This window comes from Salvelinus sp. IW2-2015, linkage group LG10 (genome assembly GCF_002910315.2).
Source record: "Salvelinus sp. IW2-2015 linkage group LG10, ASM291031v2, whole genome shotgun sequence".
Taxonomy (NCBI): Eukaryota; Metazoa; Chordata; class Actinopteri; order Salmoniformes; family Salmonidae; genus Salvelinus; species Salvelinus sp. IW2-2015.
This window is the reverse complement of record NC_036850.1, coordinates 257,062-277,539: the sequence shown is the minus strand read 5'-3', so window position 1 is coordinate 277,539 and position 20,478 is coordinate 257,062. Positions and strand designations below refer to the sequence as shown.

The 20,478-nt window shown below is 42.4% G+C and overlaps 1 protein-coding gene across 1 annotated transcript in view; it reads right to left on the bottom strand.

Annotated features, from left to right (window-relative positions):
- LOC111969077 (MAM domain-containing glycosylphosphatidylinositol anchor protein 1) overlaps window positions 1–20,478 on the bottom strand; it is a 308,744-nt gene that overhangs the window by 83,984 nt on the left and 204,282 nt on the right. Inside the window, exons 9-11 of the mRNA XM_070445289.1 lie at window positions 19,137–19,433; window positions 6,204–6,470; window positions 5,738–5,886 (exon numbers count right to left, since the gene is read on the bottom strand). Coding sequence (XP_070301390.1) covers window positions 5,738–5,886; window positions 6,204–6,470; window positions 19,137–19,433 — 713 coding nt within the window. The remainder of the gene's footprint in view (window positions 1–5,737; window positions 5,887–6,203; window positions 6,471–19,136; window positions 19,434–20,478) is intronic.

Sequence of the window (20,478 nt, the reverse complement as noted above, 5' to 3'; positions counted from 1 at the left end):
GTTCAAAACAGCCTTGCAAAACCCAAGCCTACTTGAGGGTAATACCGCTCACTTTTGCCCCTAGCACCTGGTTTTAAAGGCATTACCCAATGTCCCCAGGATAGTCTTCCAAAGTCACTATTGAGCGATCTGCCTGAAGAAAACATTCCTAAATTACAAACTCTTAAATATTTTTTTATAATATTGTAATGTTGTTTTAAAAGTTGCTTTGAGTTTTTCTCCAAATCAACTCTAACTTTGGAAACAATCCCACAATGCCCCGCGGTCAGCGGTGGGGAAATATAAATCCATGCTCACTTTTCATATCAAATCAAATTTTATTGGTCACTTACACATGGATAGCAGATGTTAATGTGAGTGTAGCGTATACTCGTAGGATATTAACTAATATACAGTACATGGTTCTAACTTGAAAAATGATTTGTTAGTTTACTATTGTACAATTTATGTTCTTCCCATATAAAAACCACAAAGACTGCCGGAAAGCCCCGAACACAAGATATCAGTGTTATTTAGATGGAAGACGTTAGTTAAATGCGGTAGCTCTATAACTAGCTAACGTTAGCATAGAGGTAGCAAGCTAGCTCTATCACTTCCATGCTCACAGAAGCCCTTGACAATGCTCTGTCTCTGCTGGTGCTCCTGGCTGTTTGAAATGCTTTAGAAGCCACGTTGATGGTAAGAACAGCATCGACTGTGAGAAGCAACTTCTTGCTGAAGCCCTCCTTCCATTGTTGATAGCCGTGGAAGTTCTCAGGGATATAATGTGCAATTGCTTGCTAGCTCGATACTGTTAAGTCTTTAAATACACTACAGGATCGGTGTCCCCCCAGCGGGACGGTTGAACTAACATAGGCTAATGTGATTAGTATGAGGTTGTAAGTAACAAGAACATTTCCCAGGACATAGACATATCTGATATGAGTAGAAAGCTTACATTCTTGTTAATCTATACAGTAGCTACTACAGTGAAAAAATACCATGCTATTGTTTAAGGAGAGTGCACAGTTATGAACTTGTGTATTAATAAACCGATTAGGCACATTATGGCAGTCTTGATACAACATTTTGAACAGAAATGCAATGGTTCATTGAATCAGTCTAAAACTTTGCACATACACTGCTGCCATCTAGTGGCCAAAATCTAAATTGTGCCTAACCTGGAAAATTACACTTTGGCCTATCTACATGTACATTTACATTTAAGTCATTTAGCAGACGCTCTTATCCAGAGCGACTTACAAATTGGAAAGTTCATACATATTCATCCTGGTCCCCCCGTGGGGAATGAACCCACAACCCTGGCGTTGCAAGCGCCATGCTCTACCAACTGAGCCACACGGGACCTATCTCTTACATTTCAAAGATGATGGAGAAAAAAAACATATATATATATGTTTTTTTATTTGTATTATCTTTTACCAGATCTAATGTGTTATATTCTCCTACATTAATTTCACATTTCCAAAAACTTTAAAGTTTTTATTTTCAAATGATATCAATAATATGTAAACTCAGCAAAAAAAGAAACGTCCCTTTTTCAGGACCTGTCTTTCAAAAATAATTCATAAAAATCCAAATAACTTCACAGATCTTCATTGTAAAGGGTTTAAACACTGTTTCCCATGCTTGTTCAATGAACCATAAACAATTAATGAACATGCACCTGTGGAACGGTCGTTAAGACACTAACAGCTTACAGAAGGTAGGCAATTAAGGTCACAGTTATGAAAACTTAGGACATTAAAAAGGCCTTTCTACTGACTCTGAAAAACACCAAAAGAAAGATGCCCAGGGTCCCTGCTCATCTGCATGAACGTGCCTTAGGCATTCTGCAAGGAGGCATGAGGATTGCAGATGTGGCCAGGGCAATAAATTGCAATGTCTGTACTGTGACACGCCTAAGACAGCGCTACAGGGAGACAGGACGGACAGCTGTCTCCCGGACAGGTACAGGATGGCAACAACAACTGCCCAAGTTACACCAGGAATGCACAATCCCTCCATCAGTGCTCAGACTGTCCGCAATAGGCTGAGAGAGGCTGGACTGAGGGTTTGTAGGCCTGTTGTAAGGCAGGTCCTCACCAGACAGCTCTGGAGCGGGATCGTTTCTTATGGGCACAAACCCACCATCACTGGACCAGACAGGACTGGCAAAAAGTGCTCTTCACTGACGAGTCGCGGTTTTGTCTCACCACGGGTGATGGTGGATTCGCTTTTATCGTCCAAGGAAAGAGCGTTGCACCGAGGCATGTACTCTGTGGCGGGATCGATTTGGAGGTGGAGGGTCCGTCATGGTCTGGGTCGGTGTGTCACAGCATCATCGGACTGAGCTTGTTGTCATTGCAGGCAATCTCAACGCTGTGCGTTACAGGGAAGACATCCTCCTCCCTCATGTGGTACCCTTCCTGCAGATTCAATGCAGGTTCAATGCCACCAGCCATACTGTTCGTTCTGTGCGTGATTTCCTGCAAGACAGGAATGTCAGTGTTCTGCCAAGGCCAGCAAAGAGTCTGGATCTCAATCCCATTGAGCATGTTTGGGACCTGTTGGATCAGAGGGTGAGGGCTAGGGCCATTCCCCCACCAGAAATGTCCGGGAACTTGAAGGTGCCTTGGTGGAAGAGTGAGGTAACGTCTCACAGCAAGAACTGGCAAGTCTGGTGCAGTCCAGGAGGAGGAGATGCACTGCAGTACTTAATGCAGCTGGTGGCCACACCAGATACTGACTCTTACTTTTGATCCCCACTTTGTTCAGGGACACATTATTCCATTTCTGTTAGTCACATGTCTGTGGAACTTGTTCAGTTTATGTCTCAGTTGTTGAATCTTGTTATCTTCATACAAATATTTACACATGTTAAGTTTGCTGAACATAAACGCAGATGACAGTGAGAGGACGTTTCTTTTTTTTTGCTGAGTAGATCCTTGCTTCCCTTCCTGAGCTACAGACAGTTAGATTTGGGTATGTCATTTTAGATTAAAAAAATTAAAAAGGGTCCGATCCTTGAGAGGATATACAGCACCAACTACATAAATATCTGATACACACTAAGAAAAGAGGGTTCTTTGGGAAGGGTGATGGTTCTATGTGGAACAATGATGACTCAAAGAACCCATTGAGCCTGATTCAACTTCAATTAACACAAACATAATATCTATGAAATTTAAACAATACKATTTGGCTAACCAAAAAAACCTATAACAATGTATGGTTATTCAATTAGTTTTTATTGTGTAGGGTCCATTATCTTCTACCTGGACCTTAATTCTATTGTCCTTTTAGAGTTGCTCCTTCCTAACGTACTATACATTGATACACTTCCTAGCTAAGACAATTTGCCAAATTGGCAGTGGTGTATTCCATCTCTCAGGTATCACGCAATCTTTCAAKAACCCCGCAAACTACACTGCTCAAAAAAATAAAGGGAACACTTAAACAACACAATGTAACTCCAAGTCAATCACACTTCTGTGAAATCAAACTGTCCACTTAGGAAGCAACACTGATTGACAACAAATTTCACATGCTGTTGTGCAAATGGAATAGACAACAGATGGGAAATTATAGGCAATTAGCAAGACACCCCCAATAAAGGAGTGGTTCTGCAGGTGGTGACCACAGACCACTTCTCAGTTCCTATGCTTCCTGCTGATGTTTTGGTCACTTTTGAATGTTGGCGGTGCTTTCACTCTAGTGGTAGCATGAGACGGAGTCTACAACCCACACAAGTGGCTCAGGTAGTGCAGCTCATCCAGGATGGCACCAATGCGAGCTGTGGCAAGAAAGTGTGCTGTGTCTGTCAGCGTAGTGTCCAGAGCATGGAGCGCTACCAGGAGACGTGGAGGAGCCGTAGGAGGGCAACAACCCAGCAGCAGGACCGCACCTCGCCTGTGTGCAGTGGAGCACTGCCAGAGCCCTGCAAAATGACCTCCAGCAGGCCACAAATGTGCATGTGTCTGCTCAAACGGTCAGAAACAGACTTTGCCAGAGAACACCAAGATTGGCAAATTCACCACTGGCGCCCTGTGCTCTTCACAGATGAAAGCAGGTTCACACTGAGCACATGTGACAGACGTGACAGTCTGGAGACGCCGTGGAGAATGTTCTGCTGCCTGCAACATCCTCCAGCATGACCGGTTTGGCGGTATGCAAAGCTGTCATCAAGGCAAAGGGTGGCTACTTTGAAGAATCTCAAATATAAAATATATTTTGATTTGTTAAACACTTTTTTTGGGTTACTACGTGATTCCATATGTGTTATTTCATAGTTTTTGATGTCTTCACTAATATTCTACAATGTAGAAAATAGTAAAAATAAAGAAAAGCCCTGGAATAAGTACTGCAGGTGTTTCTAAACTATTGAATGGTACTGTACATTGAGAAACTTTGGTTGTAGCTGTAATTAGCTGTCATTTTGTTAAGGCTTTATACCATACTGTTGGAGGTTACTTCTGAACAAAAAATAATAATAATTATGGACTGATGACAATTTTGGTGATTGTCTCCTTTTCTCAGTTTCACCCTTTCCTGACTCAATAAATGGAAATCCTGTCTCCAGAGGTTTCATAATAGCGAGGTGTTTAGCTGCATGTTGAATTATATTCAACTACATTTAATGAGGACAGAAAATAGTCAATTCTGACTTTGGCTCTGGCCCATCTAGTGGAAACCACTCAGTTCTGCCTCCAAGGCAAGACTCATGACAATAAACGTCAACCTGCGAAAAAAAACAACCCCCTTGTTTTCTCACATTTGAAACCGCCCACCCCGCTGTTACAACAATGGAGTCACTTTCCGTGTGACACTGCCACTGTCGTGATTAGGGAGGATATGCGTTTTGATGAGCAGGAGACTGGAACAGGGGGGTGGGACTGCCAACTTTATAAAGAGAGGTTGTATCTGTCAGAGAGAATCTGTCCTCAATTAGCATGAGGAGAGGAGGGTGGAGGAGATGAGAGGAATGGAGAGGGGATGAGAGAGGGTGGAGAGGAGAGGAAGAGAGAATGGGAGGAGAAGAAAGGGGAGAGGAGAATAGAGGAAGAAGAAGAGAGGTGGAGATGGGCAATATGTGGGGAGAAGAGGCAGAGGGGAGGAGAAAGGAGAATAGAGAAGAAAGGGGAATAGAGGAGAGGAGGAAAGAGGAGGAGAGGAGTAGAAGGGAGTGAAAGGATAATAGAGGAGAGGACAAGAAAATAAAATAGAGGAGAGCAGAGGAGAGGAGAGGAAAGCACGGAGAGGGGAGGATAGAGAGGAAGAAGGGAAAGGGGAGAGGAGAGGCATGTAGCTAGGAGGAGAGGAAGAGAAGGGTAGAGAGAGGTGTCACTCTGGATCTTGGCTGCTCAGAGAGTGTTGTTAATGCAGTACAAGCTCCCATCGATCCACTGTCCACTCCCAACACAGCCTCAGCTATTCCCCTGGCTCAAATTATGAAGGCCCACGTTCACTTATTTCACTTCACACAACACTCAATATAGTGCTCCTGAGTGAGTGGGTCAGTGAGTGTGTGAGTGTGTGTGTGTGTGTGTGTGTTGTGTGTGGGTGTGTGTGTGTGTGTGTGTGTGTGTGGTGTGTGTGTGTGTGTGTGTGTGTGTGTGTGTAGGCTCCTTCTGCGTGTGGTGTGTGGTGTGTGTGTGTGTGTGGTGTGTGTGTGTGTGTGTGTGTGTGTGTGTGGTGTGTGTGTGTGGTGTGTGTGTGTGTGTGTGTGTGTGCGTGTGTGCGTGTGTGCGTGACCCACCGTGCGTACGTTGACCCAGTAGCCGATGATGCGGTCTGTAGCTGCCGGCTCTCTCTGGGTCCACTGGAGGTTGTAGGAGTAGTTGTTGACCTTCTGAATGCGGATGGGGTTGGGCGTATCAAAGTAAAACTCTGCGTTGTATGGACGGGCTACAGTGTTGGGGGAGGGAGAAAGAAGGAGGAGGGGGAGTTTTAGTTGGTTGGTTTGGTACTTTATGAATTGTGTATAAGAGGGTCAGATGCCCATGTAAATGCTTTAAAAGTTTTAATGCACTTCCTTTTCAGTCCTATATTTTATGACAAAAGGTAACTGCTCTCTTTTTATCTTGTAGCCATAACCATATGGGTCCCATTATGTCTGTTGAAAACCAAACACTGCAATCCTAAATTGGACATCCTGAAAGGACTGAATTGATATGGAATTGACCCCAACACTACCAGGAAGTCCAACCTCTTCTGGTACTCACACGAGACATTGAAGGTGCAGGTGGAGCTGCCCACGCCGTTGCTGACGCGGCACTCGTATGTGCCGTTGTTGCTGGGGTCCAGTTTGAATTTCAGCTGCGGGTTCTCCTGCGGGTTCGGGGTCAGGGAGGACAGGGGCTCGCCGTTTCGGACCCAGCGGACACTGGCCACGCGTGCCGGGTTGGACTTCTGAATGAGGCAGCGCAACGTCACAAACTGGTAGTTGGGTGAACGGACATCCTGAAAGACCGGGTCCAGGACTGGAGCGTCTGAGTGAAGGGGGAAAATAGTGTTAATGAATGAGTTATGTATGGGTTAGAAACGTGTTKTGACGTCCTTATGTCGGTAGCCTTCAAATAAAGTGTTCCCACATAGCCAAGTAGTAGAAGCATCCCCTCTCACAGTTTTTAAGACGAGACAGATCTTTAATGGAATAATGCAAGAAAGGGAGGTAGAGAGAGAGAGAGGGTGGAGGGAAGTGTAAGAAAGCAGAAAAGGAGATAGGTGAGTCTTCACAGCAATGGTCCCAGCAACAAAATGAAAGGAGGAGAAACCTTGAATCATGATCAGTGGTTTAGTATTGTTCTTTACGTCTTAAGACCTATATTATGTCTTAAGACGTAAGAAAGCAATACTAAGCCGCTTGATAATCAATTCATTTTGTGGGATAAAACCCTGGCCTCAAAACAGTGCACTTTCTCTGCAGCTTATCCCAGGAGCCTCTCCCTCCATACAGTACCGTGCAGGAGCATAAAGACAAGGGGCAAGAGAGACGTCACACCTGACATGTGAAAACGGATATGTCGACATGATGGATCGGACGCCATGAGGCGCAGACGTTAGCGTCGTGCTAAGCACTAATCGTGTGTAATTAACATGTCAGAAGCTCTCCACGGAGAATGACTGACTAGCCTCCAGGTCCAATGGCTAGCACCGTAGCAGAATTACACTGCTGCAAATCACCCCGCTCCGCCATTACGCTAATAGGCTACTTATTAGCAAAGAATGCTAATGCAGAGCTAACGATGCCAAGAGACGTATGGGACCACAAACGTTAGGGTTCACACGACGTTAGCTTAAGCCGCCTTTGAATATTGTCTTTATTGGCAACGGCTATGTAATTAAAGACTATGTTATGGCCGTATTTCAAAGAGACCTGGAAGATAAGGGAGATGGAGTGTAGATCGTGGAGTTGATACCAAGGTCTGGTAATTGTACATTTGACATTTTTGTCATTTAGAAGACYATCTTATCCAGTGCGACTTTGAGTAAGTGCATTCCTCTTAAGATAGCTAGGTGAGACAACCGCATATCAAAGTCGTAAGTATATTTTACTCAATAAAGAAGTCAGTGCTAGTAAGCCTAGGCAAAGTGCTTTGGGCTACTGGAATCCAGTAAATTATTATATCTGAGTACGCAAGCTTGAACCTTCTCACTGTTAGAATCACTCACTTCCGTAGAGCAGAATACCTACACTCTTAGAAAAAAAGGGTTCCAATAGGGTTCTTTGAAGAGGGATAGGGTTCAACCAATAACTGTTTTGATCAGATGAACCCTTTTTGGAAGACACGGGTTCTTTGTAAGGCAAAGGGTTCTATATAGAACCTTTAACATCCTAAGAACCATTTTTGGAAGAATATTGATTCTTTGGAAGGCAAGAATGAGGGAGAGATGAGAGAGAGAAGCTGCAACCCCTCACCACCCCGAACACCGATACGCCCCACTGACCCACACTCACCCAGACCCCCCCCCCCCCCCCTCCACAGGGCCCAAAAGCAGGACCAGCGCAACAGTACGGAGGCCCTCAGAGGACAGGATAACTCTGTAGGATTGAGTGAGATTAAACAGCTCCTCCAAGTGTACTTGTTCAATGAAGAAAACGATAACAAATGTTTGCTGTTTTCCTGTTTATCTCACTCTTAACAACATAGTAGTTACTTTATTTTTGGACTGTGCTATTCTTTCTTTTTGTAACATGAAATTGCTATCAGTGAGCATGTGGAAGATTCAGAGCCTGAACTCATCAACCTTTGGACCAAAGAGTTTAGCACTGTAGTAAAAATAAATCTTAAATATGTTGATGTCATCATTCTGCAGGAGACATGGTGTAAGGCAGACATTGTCACTCACTGTCCCACAGGGTACAGAAAGGTACTTGTGCCGTCACAGAAACACAGCTCTGTCAATAGAGGCAGAGAATCTGGAGGATTGATAATTTGCTACAAAACCGAACTACAAAATCGAATTGATCCGCTCAAAATGGGTAAATATCACATTTGGTTAAAAAAAAACTTTAAAAAAACTTGTATTGACAGAAAAATATATGTTCTTTTGCACAATATATATCCCCCCCACAATCCCCATATTACTCAGAGGAGATATTCCCGATCCTTGAGGAAGAGACGTGCCATTTCCAGTCCCAGGGAAATGTGCTCGTCTGTGGGGACATAAATGAGCAAACAGGAACACTACCTGTTCTAACAACCACACGAGGGGAGGGCTTTCTTACAGGCCATACTGTTTCCAACTGTCGTAATCTCCCCCATAGAAACAACAGTGACAGAGCCATCAACAAAAAAGGAAGGAATCTGTTGCAGCTCTGTCAAAGCCTGGGTCTCTACTTTGTCAAAGGTAGGTTACGGGGGGGACTCTTTGGGGAGATTCACCTGTTGCTCACCTCCTGTCCACAGCACAGTAGACTATATGATGACAGACATAGACCCTTTCTTTCCCAGCTCCTTCACTGTCAAGCCACTAAGACCTCTGTCTGATGACTGCCAAATTACCTTGTTCCTCAAAAGAACAGACATGGAAACAACCACACATTCACAGCCCAGAGAGCTTTACAAAATCAGAAACTCATACAGATGGGCCCAAAACAGCACAGAAGAATACCAGAAAGCAACCAGTAATCAAAAAATGCAAACACTCTTAGATAACTTTCTAGATACCACATCCACTCACAGTAAAGAAGGCATACATCTAGCAGTTAAAAACATCAACAATATATTCAGGAAAACGGCAAAAGAAGCACAACTGAAATTGATAAAAAACTAACCAAAAGAGACCACAGATTAAAACTGGTTTAATGCAGATTGTCAAATTATAAGGAAAAACAGTATCAAGCCAAAAGCACTGAGACCAAAATAATGGTGAATTACGCRCTAATTCCTGTGAGACTTTAAAACTATAAATATACTGTACACTCAGAACCAAAAATGCACAGTACAACTTCAAGCAGCTGACACTGCTGTCCATAAACACAAACATCTTCTCGCAAAATTGGAAAAACCTACAAAAAATCTAAACTGGAGAAATTAACAATACAAAATGGTGACATATTGGACAAGCCATTTTAAAACACTCTACAACACCGTTCAAACTGATGCAAGAGCAGAACAATGCAAAATTCATAAAATCCATTGAACTCCCCAATTACTGACCAGGAGCTCTATAAGAAATGTCAGGCCCTCAAATTTAAAAAGCATGCAGACCTGATGGCATCCTAAATGAGATGCTCAAATTCACTAGTGCAAAATTTAAAATTGGCTATATTAAAACGGTTTAATTTGAGTGTAGGTTATTTCCCTGACATCTGGAATCAAGGACGCATAACCCCAAGCATTAAGAACGGAGACAAATTTTACCCTTTCAAGCACATAGGCATTTGTGTGAACAGTAACCTGGGGAAGGTTTTCTGTAGTATTATAAATACAAGAGTTCTAAACTCCCTTAATAAGCACAATATCTTGAATAAAAGGCTAATTGGATTTATACCAAAACATCGCGCGACCAATCATATTTACACCCAACACACTCCCCCAAAATAATACCAAAATGTACACTCGATTTATCGACTTCCAAAAAGCATTTGATTCTATCATTAAATCAATGTATTCTGGTAATAAGTGCAGCATCAAAATTGGCAAGAAAATAACATAATTCTTTAACCAGGGGCGGGGCCTTTGCCAGGGTTGCAATCTGAGCCCTGCACTCTTCAATATTTACATAAACTAGGCCACAATTCTAGAAAAATCCTCAGCCCCTGGTGTTAGTCACCACAATTCAGAGGTTAAATGCCTGCTGTTCGCAGATGACCTGTGCCTGCTGTCACCCACAGCAGAGCCTGGACCTGCTAACCCCAAAAAGTCAAAAATAATGATTTTCCAGGGAATATCCAGATCTCAGACCAAAATTCTCAATTGGTACAACATATATAGAGTACTGCACACACTACAGTTTCTTACGTTTAAAAATGAGCTCAACTGGACACCTAAATGAGGCAGTGAATGAACCGAGAGAAAGCACGCAGGGCATTCTACGCCATTAAAAAACYAATTCAAATTTAAATACATTTGGCTAAAACTATTTGAATGTGTCATTGAACCAATTGCACTTCATGGCAGTTTTGGAAACATCTAAAATACATTAACATTACCAAGTACTGCAATGCCAAGATCTGAGCAAAGAATATAGTCTCCACATCCAGCTGGTCCTGGGGCTGAGTTCATAAACCTGTTCTACTTACACACTGAAGCCTCAGGACAAGAACATCCAATCAATCGGAATAAACCAAAATACAACACAGTCAAAACAAAAATTACATTATTTATTGGGAAGCACATGCAAAATGCAGTGCTATCTGGCCCTAAATTGACAGTACTGTACACCGTGGCAAATGGTTTGACCAAGATCAAAACCTTAGAAAAACCTTGACAAAGTACAGGCTCAGTGGGCACAGCCTTGCCATTGTGAAGGGTAGACACAGGAAAGCTGTAAAAAAAATAAAAAAAAATAAAAATGTAATAAAATGTATGCACTCTACTGTAAGTCGCTCTGGATAAGAGCGTCTGCTCTTGGCCGGTAGGGATATCCTTGTCTCAGTATGTAAAAATGTAATAAAATGTATGCACTCTACTGTAAGTCGCTCTGGATAAGAGCGTCTGCTAAATGACTAAAATGTAAAATGTAAATGTAAAGCCTGGCTCCCTGTAGAGCAGTGGTTCCCAAACTTTTTATAGTCCCGTATCCCTTCAATCATTCAACCTCCAGCTGCATACCCCCTCTAGCACCAGGGTCAGCACACTCTAAAATGTTGTTTTTGCCATCATTGCAAGCCTGCCACACACACTATACGATACATTTATTAAACATAAGAATTAGTGTGAGTTTTTGTCACAACCCGGCTCGTGGGAAGTGACAACGAGCTCTTATAGGACCGGGGCACAAATAAAAATAATAATAGTCAATCATTTTTCTATTTATTTAACCATCTTACATATAAAACTTTATTTGTTCAACGAATATTGTGAATAACTCACCACAGGTTAATGAGAAGGTTGTGCTTGAAASGATGCACATAACTCTGCAATGTTGGGTTGTATTGAAGAGAGTCTCATTTTCCACACACAGCCTGTGCCTGTATTTAGTTTTCATGCAAGTGAGGGCCGAGAATCCACTCTCACATAGGTACATGGGTGCAAAGGGCYTCAGTGTCTTAACAGCGCGATTTGCCGAGGCAGATACTCTGAGCGCAGCCCAATCCAGAAATCTGGCAATGGCTTCTGATTAAATTACATTTTCACAGAACGGCTTGTTGCAATTTCGATGAGGCTCTCTTGTTCAGATATCTGTAAGTGAACTGGAGGCAGGCCATGAAAGGGATAATGAATCCAGGTGTTTGTCATCCATTTCGGAAAAGTATCTGTGTAATTGCGCACCCAACTCATGTGCTTTGCTATATAACATTTTACATTGTCCATAAACTTGAGTTAATTTGCACACAAAAAAATCATACAATGATGGAAAGACCTGTGTGTTGTCCTTGTTAATGCAGACAGAGAAGAACTCCAACTTCTTAATCATAGCCTCAATTTTGTCCCGCACATTGAAAATACTTGCGGAGAGTCCCTGTAATCCCAGATTCAGATCATTCAGGCGAGAAAAAACATCCCCAAGATAGGCCAGTCGTGTGAGAAACTCGTCATCATGCAAGCGGTCAGACAAGTGAAAATTATGGTCAGTAAAGAAAACTTTAAGCTTCTCTCTCAATAATAAAAAAAAAAACATGTCAATACTTTGCCCCTTGATAACCAGCGCACTTCTGTATGTTGTAAAAGTGTTACATGGRCGCTGCCCATATCATTGCATAGTGCAGAAAATACACGAGAGTTCAGGGGCCCTGCTTTAACAAAGTTATCAATTTTCATTGTAGTGTTCAAAACGTCTTTCGAGCTGTCAGGCATTCCCATGGCAGCAAGAGCCTCTCGGTGGATGCTGCAGTGAACCCAATTGGTGTTGGGAGCAACTGCTTTCATGCGCATTACCACTTCACTATGTCTCCCTGTCATGGCTTTGCGCCATCAGTACAGATACCAACACATCTTGACCACCAAAGTCCAATTGATTTCACAAAGCTGTCCAGTACTTTAAAAATATCCTCTCCTGTTGTCCTGGTTTCCAGTGGTTTGCAGAAGAGGATGTCTTCCTTAATTGACCCCCCATAAACATAACGGACATATACCAGGTGCTGTGCCAGGCCCGCCACGTCTGTTGACTCATCCAGCTGTAACGCATATAATTCACTGGCTTGTATGCGAATTGTTTCATTGTTTCAAAACATTTCCTGCCATGTCACTGATGCYTCGTGAAACAGTGTTGTTTGATGAAGGCATTGTCTGTATCGTTTTTTTMGCCTTTTCCCCCAGCATTGTCCCAGCCATATCCGTGGCWGCAGGAAGAATTAAGTCCTRCACAATAGTATGGGACTTGCCTGTCCTAGCCACTCGGTAGCTCACCATATAAGATGCTTCTTATTAAAGGTATCTGTTGCTTTTATACATGCCTTACTACTTGAAAGTCGTCTTAATTCTCACTCAAAACCTCCTGTGGCTTATTTTTCAAATTGGCTGATGGTTTAATTTTATTTTTGGAGGTGAAATGAGGCTKCTCAGGTGAGAAAAAYCCTCACCCAAATGTATAGCCCCGTTGGAAAATATAAATGGACTGTTTGAAAATGTGAAGATTTTTTAAAATGTGAATAATTCTTATTTTTTAAATGTGAATCACATTGTTATTTGGCGTACCCCCAACGGGGGTAGTTTGGGAATACTTGCTGTAGAAGAAAGGCTGTGCAACCACAGCAGAACCTGAGACAGAGCTGCATTTCCTGACAAAATGTAAAAAATATAAAACAATTAGAGAGTGTAATTCCTCCAAATTTGAAACCCTTATTCAAGGTTTCAAAGACCACTCGGATGAGAATAGGCTACCCGTCCTGTTGGGGGAGGATGCAGCGCTGTGGGTTGGGAGCGCACTACATTGTTGCCTGCCATAAAATGAGGGTCAATGACTGACAGACCAACCAACCTGCACATGTCCTCTATGCCTTTGTTACTGTTCACTGAATGGCTATTTTGACCCTTGATTATTGCTGTTACTGTTGTCCCGTTGACAATATGTATTATTATTATTTTTATTATGTTAATATTGCAAATTGGCAATATGTCCATTGTTACGTCATGCGAATTGAATTGAATTGAGAGAGAAAGGAGGGGGAAGGGTCAGAGGAGGACACCCAAAGAGAGAGAAATAGAGAGAGAGGGAGGACACAGGAGTAACCTCGGGAGAGAGAGAGTCAGGAAGAGGGAAAAAAGAAAGGAAGATTGAGAGGAATTGAGAGAATGGGAACAGTGGAAGCCCCTAGAGAGAGACCATGAGCGAGCGAAAGGGAGGGGAAAAAAATATATACAATATAAATGAGATGAGAGAGGAAAAGATAGAGGGGGCTGTGAGAGAGAGAGAGAGAGAGAGAGAGAGAGAGAGAGAGAGAGAGGAGGAAAAGCGACAGAACAGGGGGCAGAGAGACGTGAGGTGAGGCTTGTTGATAAAGTGATGTAGTGGCGGCTTCGTGTCTTGCCAGTCAGCAGTTGGTGTCTTCATCCTAGAAACGTGGTGCACGGATGGGACCACTGACAAAATGACTCAGCACCAGGCCTTACTGTCTCCCCTATCTATTTTCCTTTGCGGCTCGTGCTACGCTAGAATGTTTCAATTTCACGATGCCATAATCCCCGTAAACAGAATCATCGTCCGTCTTATTGGAGACAACGAATATCTGCCGTAATCCTCGCTCTAACTCACACACACATAAAAATACACACACATACACATACACACGCACACTGACATATACAGATGGAAATACAGAGAGACACAGACAGACAGATATTAATGCAGGCAGACTCTCTCTCTCTCTCTCTCTCACACAAACACAGCTTTCCCAGCGCGTTAGTCAAGTCTGTACATTACCCTCTTGTAGTAATGCATGAAGACATGACATTTACAGTACGGTACACTCCAGGGAGATTGATCTGCATCAAGTGTACGGGAGAAAAGGTGGGGGGGGAAAGTGATGGAGAAAGATAGATGACGGAGAGCATGTGTGGTGTAAGAGTGAAAGAGAGAAAGACTGCACATGACTGAGGAGCTCAGATGGAGCGACGGCGGGAGGGAGAGCAAAAGGGACACAGAAGAGAGAGAGAGAGGTGGCAAGGGAATAGGAGAGAGGGAGAGAAAGACAAAGAGAGAGGGAGAAGGATAGTGACAGAGAGATGCGGTGAGATGTTGTCTGATTGATGATGATGAGAATAGCAATGAAGAAGAACATCCATGTCACGGAGAGAGGAGTGATAAAGAAAGGGAGGGCAAGGGAGAATAAAATGAGGAAGAGGAGAAAAGGAGAGAGGAAGAGATAAAGAGGGTTTTCCACTTATAGGCACAGTAAAAAAAAATATGGCATCTTCCCGCGTATCGATCAACGGTGCTAAATGAAGGGTTGAAAAACGAACCGGATAAATGAAACAAATAAATACAAAGTAGGAGGGAAGGAGGGTTTAGTTAAGTTCATTCGGATCCCCATTAGCTGCACATGCATCAGCTACTCTTCCTAGGTTCCACATAAAACGTATAAATACATGACAAAGTATATACAAGAACAGCATAAGATATGACATGAATTAAAATAACAAATCATAAAATAAGAGTTATATATTGGAAAGACACCAAGAGGCAACAAAAATACTAATTAGACACTATTCATTTATTCTGTACATATTCATACTTTGATAAGCAATAAGAGTTAAATTAAATCTTTATAAAGAGAGGCGCTGTGTTACAATATGTTTTGTATCTGTTTAAAGTTAAACTTGCTTTTTGCTTGAGTAACGACATGGCTCTATACATAACTGAGCAACGCATTAAATCTGTTTTTGGGTTTGGGTACAGTGAAGAAATCCAGGGAAGAAAAGGGGAATCGTTGGTTTCCAAAGCACTGATGGTTCCCTGGAAAAGGGGTTCTGCAACATCTACCTATCTCTGTTTTCCTCTCTCTGTTTGTAAATCTCTCCCCTCTTCCTCATTTTCTATTTTCTCCCTCCGTCTCTTTCTCCGTCTCTCTGTCTCTCTCTCTTCTTCCCTCTCTTGCTTGTTACTAAATTCCTTCCTCTCTCGGTTTGTCACTCTCTCTTTCTCCCAGTTTGTCTTTCTCTCTTCCTCCATCCATCTGTCACACTCAGTTTCTCTCTCTCTCTCTTTCTCTTTCTCTCTCTATTTCTGTCTTTCTATACTGGGGTGGCCACCTGGCCAATAAATCATTGAAGTGTACTGGACTAGACGAGCATCTGAAAGTGTCGTCCTTCTGCCCGCCTGCATTAGCAAGCCTTGTAAATCTAGTAGTATCTTTTTAAGCATGTGGACGGATGGTGGATGGGGGTTGGGAGGATTTGGAATGTCAGCTCCACGGTCATAGTGGTCTTTAATTAAGCTGGCATTCGTTCTGCGCTAAGCTACACTCTTAGAAAAATGAGTTGCAATAGGGTTGTTTGCGGAGGGATAGGGTTCTACCAAGAACCATTTTCATCTGAATAACCCTTTTTGGAAGAGAAGGGTTCTTTGTAAGGCAAAGAGTTCTACCTCGAACATTTTTATCCTAAGAACCATTTTTAGAAGAAAGGGCTCTTTGAGAGGCTAGAAGGATTCTTTCGAAGGCAAAAAGGGTTCTGCTTCTGAATCTGAATAAGCTTTTTTATTGTAATACTTGTTCTTTTTTTTTTTTTAATAGTGCCTGAGCAATAGTGTTTACTTCAGTTTTTAAAGTTTAAGATCAGGAGTTTGAGTAATTTGATACATTTAAAAAGATAGGTGTGAGAATATTTTAAACTGTACCTAGAGTATATGGGAATATTTGTGCATGTATCTGGTATTCCCTTAATCCTTTTACGTATACAGTAGTGACATAATTTATATCTTTGCCATGTCTTTCTGTCTTTCAAATTAGTATTTTCTTTGATTTTATTGAGCAGAGAGTAGGAGAATAGAAGGAAGTATGAGTGAACCAGCAGTGTATTTATTGTACTGTATATTACACAGGAAATTGGCCAGTTTAACCTAATGTAGATGTTTCAGTGTAACATTTATAGTGTTGATTCAGGAGTTAAATTAAAATAAAACTTGGCTGTGTAAAATAACCTTAGTGTTGTTGTTAAATACCAGAGTTGAGTGTGATTGTGTCATCTTTACTCTGTGTTGCTGTGTTGAGTAAAACACTCATGATCATATTTCCCAGCATGCTCTATTGCAGGTTGATTTTCAGAATTGTTTGTTTCAATATCTGTGTTTTTGCATGTACATTGATTGGTTGATTAATCTTATGCTACACAAAAATAAATAACATACATTCTATAAACGAATCCGATCAGTTGGATTTATTGCACCTTGTTACTGATAAAGTTAATCCATTTCAGATGATTTAGGTCATCCCATTGGACAATCTTCTTTACCCTGGCAATCATTCTGAATGCAGGTTTCAGGTGATAAAAAATGTAACATCCTCGCCATGTCTGGATTTCAATAGGAATTACACATCTCTTTGCAAGCAAGAATAATGTAAACCAGGAGTTTCCTAACACCACTGTATTAGGGTATAACTAGGCCTTCAAAGAAAGGCCTTACTATATATGTAATGTATGGTCATAAATAATTACATTTTAAAGGGGAATAAGGCTGGTGGAACTGTTCATAAAGGGTTCTAGGAAGAACCATTTACATGGGGTTCTATGAAGAACCCTGCATAGAGGGTTTTAGCAGCAAAAAAGGGTTCACCTATTGGGACAAACCGAAGCACCTTAGCAACTTTTATTCTAAAAGTGTAGTTTCATTCGCTAAGCAAGCTAGTGTTGGCATATCCCTTACATTGAATCCCAAACCAACTCCTAGTCCTTACCCACAAGGCACTTGTGGAGATATGAGAGGATTGTATAAGTGTCCGCAACAACAATTCCATATAGCATATCAGAGGCCAATTCTCTCAGATCTACGTAAGTGCCTAGGGGGCAGGGGCTAGGACTTAGGTTTGTTTTGTGATGTTTTGGCTTCAAGGCTCGTAAGCTTCCCAATAGAGTACTCACTCCAGGTCAATTAAAGGAAACTACAGCGTTCACAGATTAAGCCAATGGTTTTTCAATGGGGCTCTTACATTGACGGATGGACAGTCCTCTATCAAAAGTTTAAATTATTTGAATATATTACAGGATACATGGAGGACCATACATCGTCTCACATTGTTAATGTTGCATTCACAATTCATGAGAAATACAGACATTGGAACAAAAGCTGTAAACGTAAACATTTTAAAGAATGGATGTAAAGGGATATTATACAAAGCAATACGGGCTTCAGGGCTATTCTTTGAGCCTTTATGTTTCACTATTAGCCATGAGTGTATTGTTCGCCCCATCCACCAAAGTGCATCACCTTCCTTCACAATTTACACACAAACACATTCTAAAGAGCCGTCTAGGACAGTGAGAGTTTTATTCAACATTGGCTGTCATGGCACAGCCCGCATTGACGACAAAACAATGGCAAAACAACCTTCAGTGGCACTACTTTGAAACTGGAAAGTCAGGAGCTGGATTTTCACGAGCGTGAATGGGGAATAGAAGAGAAATGGTGTTGAATTCTGAGGCTTTTAGGGTTCTGAACTTTATGGACGAGCCCCTTTCATAATGGAAGCCTTATTGAAGTGTGGCAGGCATAAGCACTTTTACTGAGCACAAAGTCTAAATATAACCAAGGGGAGAGTTCGCTAATAGCCTAGCTAGCGTCTTCACTAATGGCTCACGCAAACAATAAACAAGGTTTGCGCACTTAGCAGCATTGGTTTCTGAGTGGCATTATACCATTTGTTAATTAGTGACCTTGTTTGTTAGTAAGAGTGCATTCAACCCCATTTGGGGGTTATCGCTAGCTTACTCCGGTCCAGTGTGAGTTTTAAATTGAATTGAGACAGTGACTGCTAATCTAATAGTGCTAGCTATCGATTTGAAGAAATTGATGGTTGAGTTGTAATGACTGATAATGTTGTTGAACTTGACATTTCAATCGTTTTTTTAAGGGAAATGTAGAGTCTGGTAGTGCTGGTGAGAAAAATGAACAATGATGATTGAAGATAAAAGTCTAACTCAAACCACACCCTGAAAGGTGGCTTTAGTGCAACAGACAGATGGCAGTTTTGAACCGGCCAAGTGCTAATTTGACTGACCAGGGTTTGAACTCAGGTCTCCTGAGCGCCACACGACTGTTGAGCTACAATGTAGGCATTAGCTGGGTGAACAAAAGCAAGTCTTCAGGTCTCAGTCAAGGTTATTCATCACGTGAGCATGGTTCAGAATGATCTCCGTTACACTACCACAGCTGATTAATCTACTCAAAAACATACTCGATTACTCAATTCATTCATCGGATGTGTTACTACTGGGCTGGAACAAAAGCCTGCACCCCATGTAGGTCAACAGGACCAGAACAGAACAAATGCAATAATATTCAGAGCTCAATAAACATATGCCTCATGGGAAATGTAGTACTTTACTACTCACATTGCACATTGAGCTGCACCTGCGCCTGGCGTGGCTTGATGTTGAGGCCATTGTAGGACGCCGTTTGGCAGCGATAGGAACCCATCAGGTCACGGGTGACGTTGGTCAGCCGGAGGCGCCCGTTGCGTGTCTCCATCGCCCACTCACCCGTGGGCATAGGCAGGTCCTTGTCGGCGCGCGACCAGAGCACAGGCGGACGGGGCTTGCCATCCACCAGGCACACCAGGTCGGCAGAGCCTCCCTCCCTCACACTCACCACCTGGCCCCCTGCCGGCACTGTCAAAATTGGGGGAGTGACTGTAGGGGAGAGAAATTGGAGAAGGGAGAAAGAGGGAGTGTGAGGGGAGTTGGAGTGGAGCAAGGGGGAGATAGAGGTAATGAAATATAGAAAGGATGGTTAGGTGGGGACAAGAGAAAATATTTAAGGAGGGGTTGTCCAAAAGACAAACAGGGTTTATAAAAAGAAAAAAAAAGAGAAGAAGAGAGAGAGGAGTAGGGCAGGAGGTGGGGAGTAGGGGGAAGCAAGTGAGGTTAAATGTTAAAATTTGTGAGGGCATTTATATTGGATACTAATGGTCATCGCACGCCCTGGGCAATGTAAAAAGCTAAATACAGTGTGTTGACTGGCAAGGCGAAACAGTGGTCAAGGTTAAACACATATCCTCATTTCCTCCATCTATCAACACTCTCAGTAGGACTAGGAGCAACAACAGGAGAGAGAGAGAGAGAGAGAGAGGGTGAAAAGAGGGTGACCTCTTCCCCAGTGCACAGCGCATATAAGCCTGGGACATCAACCATTCTAAGTTGGCCTTAGTGGGAGTGACCATAACATTATATGGGAGTGACCTACTGAGTAAAGTATTTGTCATTAKATTTTTGCGAATCTTGGCAACTTCTTCCCATGAATCTCAGAATGTTACCTAGCAACAACAACAACACTCAGAAATAAGTCAGCATTCTGTAACTCAATAATTGTTACATCTAGCTTAGGAGTTTAGTGCTTGAATGAGCAGTATTTCTTAAGTATTATAATGTACACAAACACTTGTCCATTAGGCTACATCTCTAATGTTATGCCTGAGCCAATCACATTGTATTTTATGACAATGAACAGGTTTAAATGCCTTGAGACAGTCCAGTATCGAGTCAGCTCAGCTGCTGCTCCTGAACGTAGAGGTGCCCAAGACATGGGGGGGGAAGTGTTGTGGGAGATAACTGGTTGGAAGATGAAGCCAATGCCTATCATGCCAGGAGTTTCTCACGTCTTTCTGATTGGCTAACGATGCTCCTATCCACCAGAGTCTCCTTGCATTTAGGCGGAGGTGAGTATGGGAACGAGATT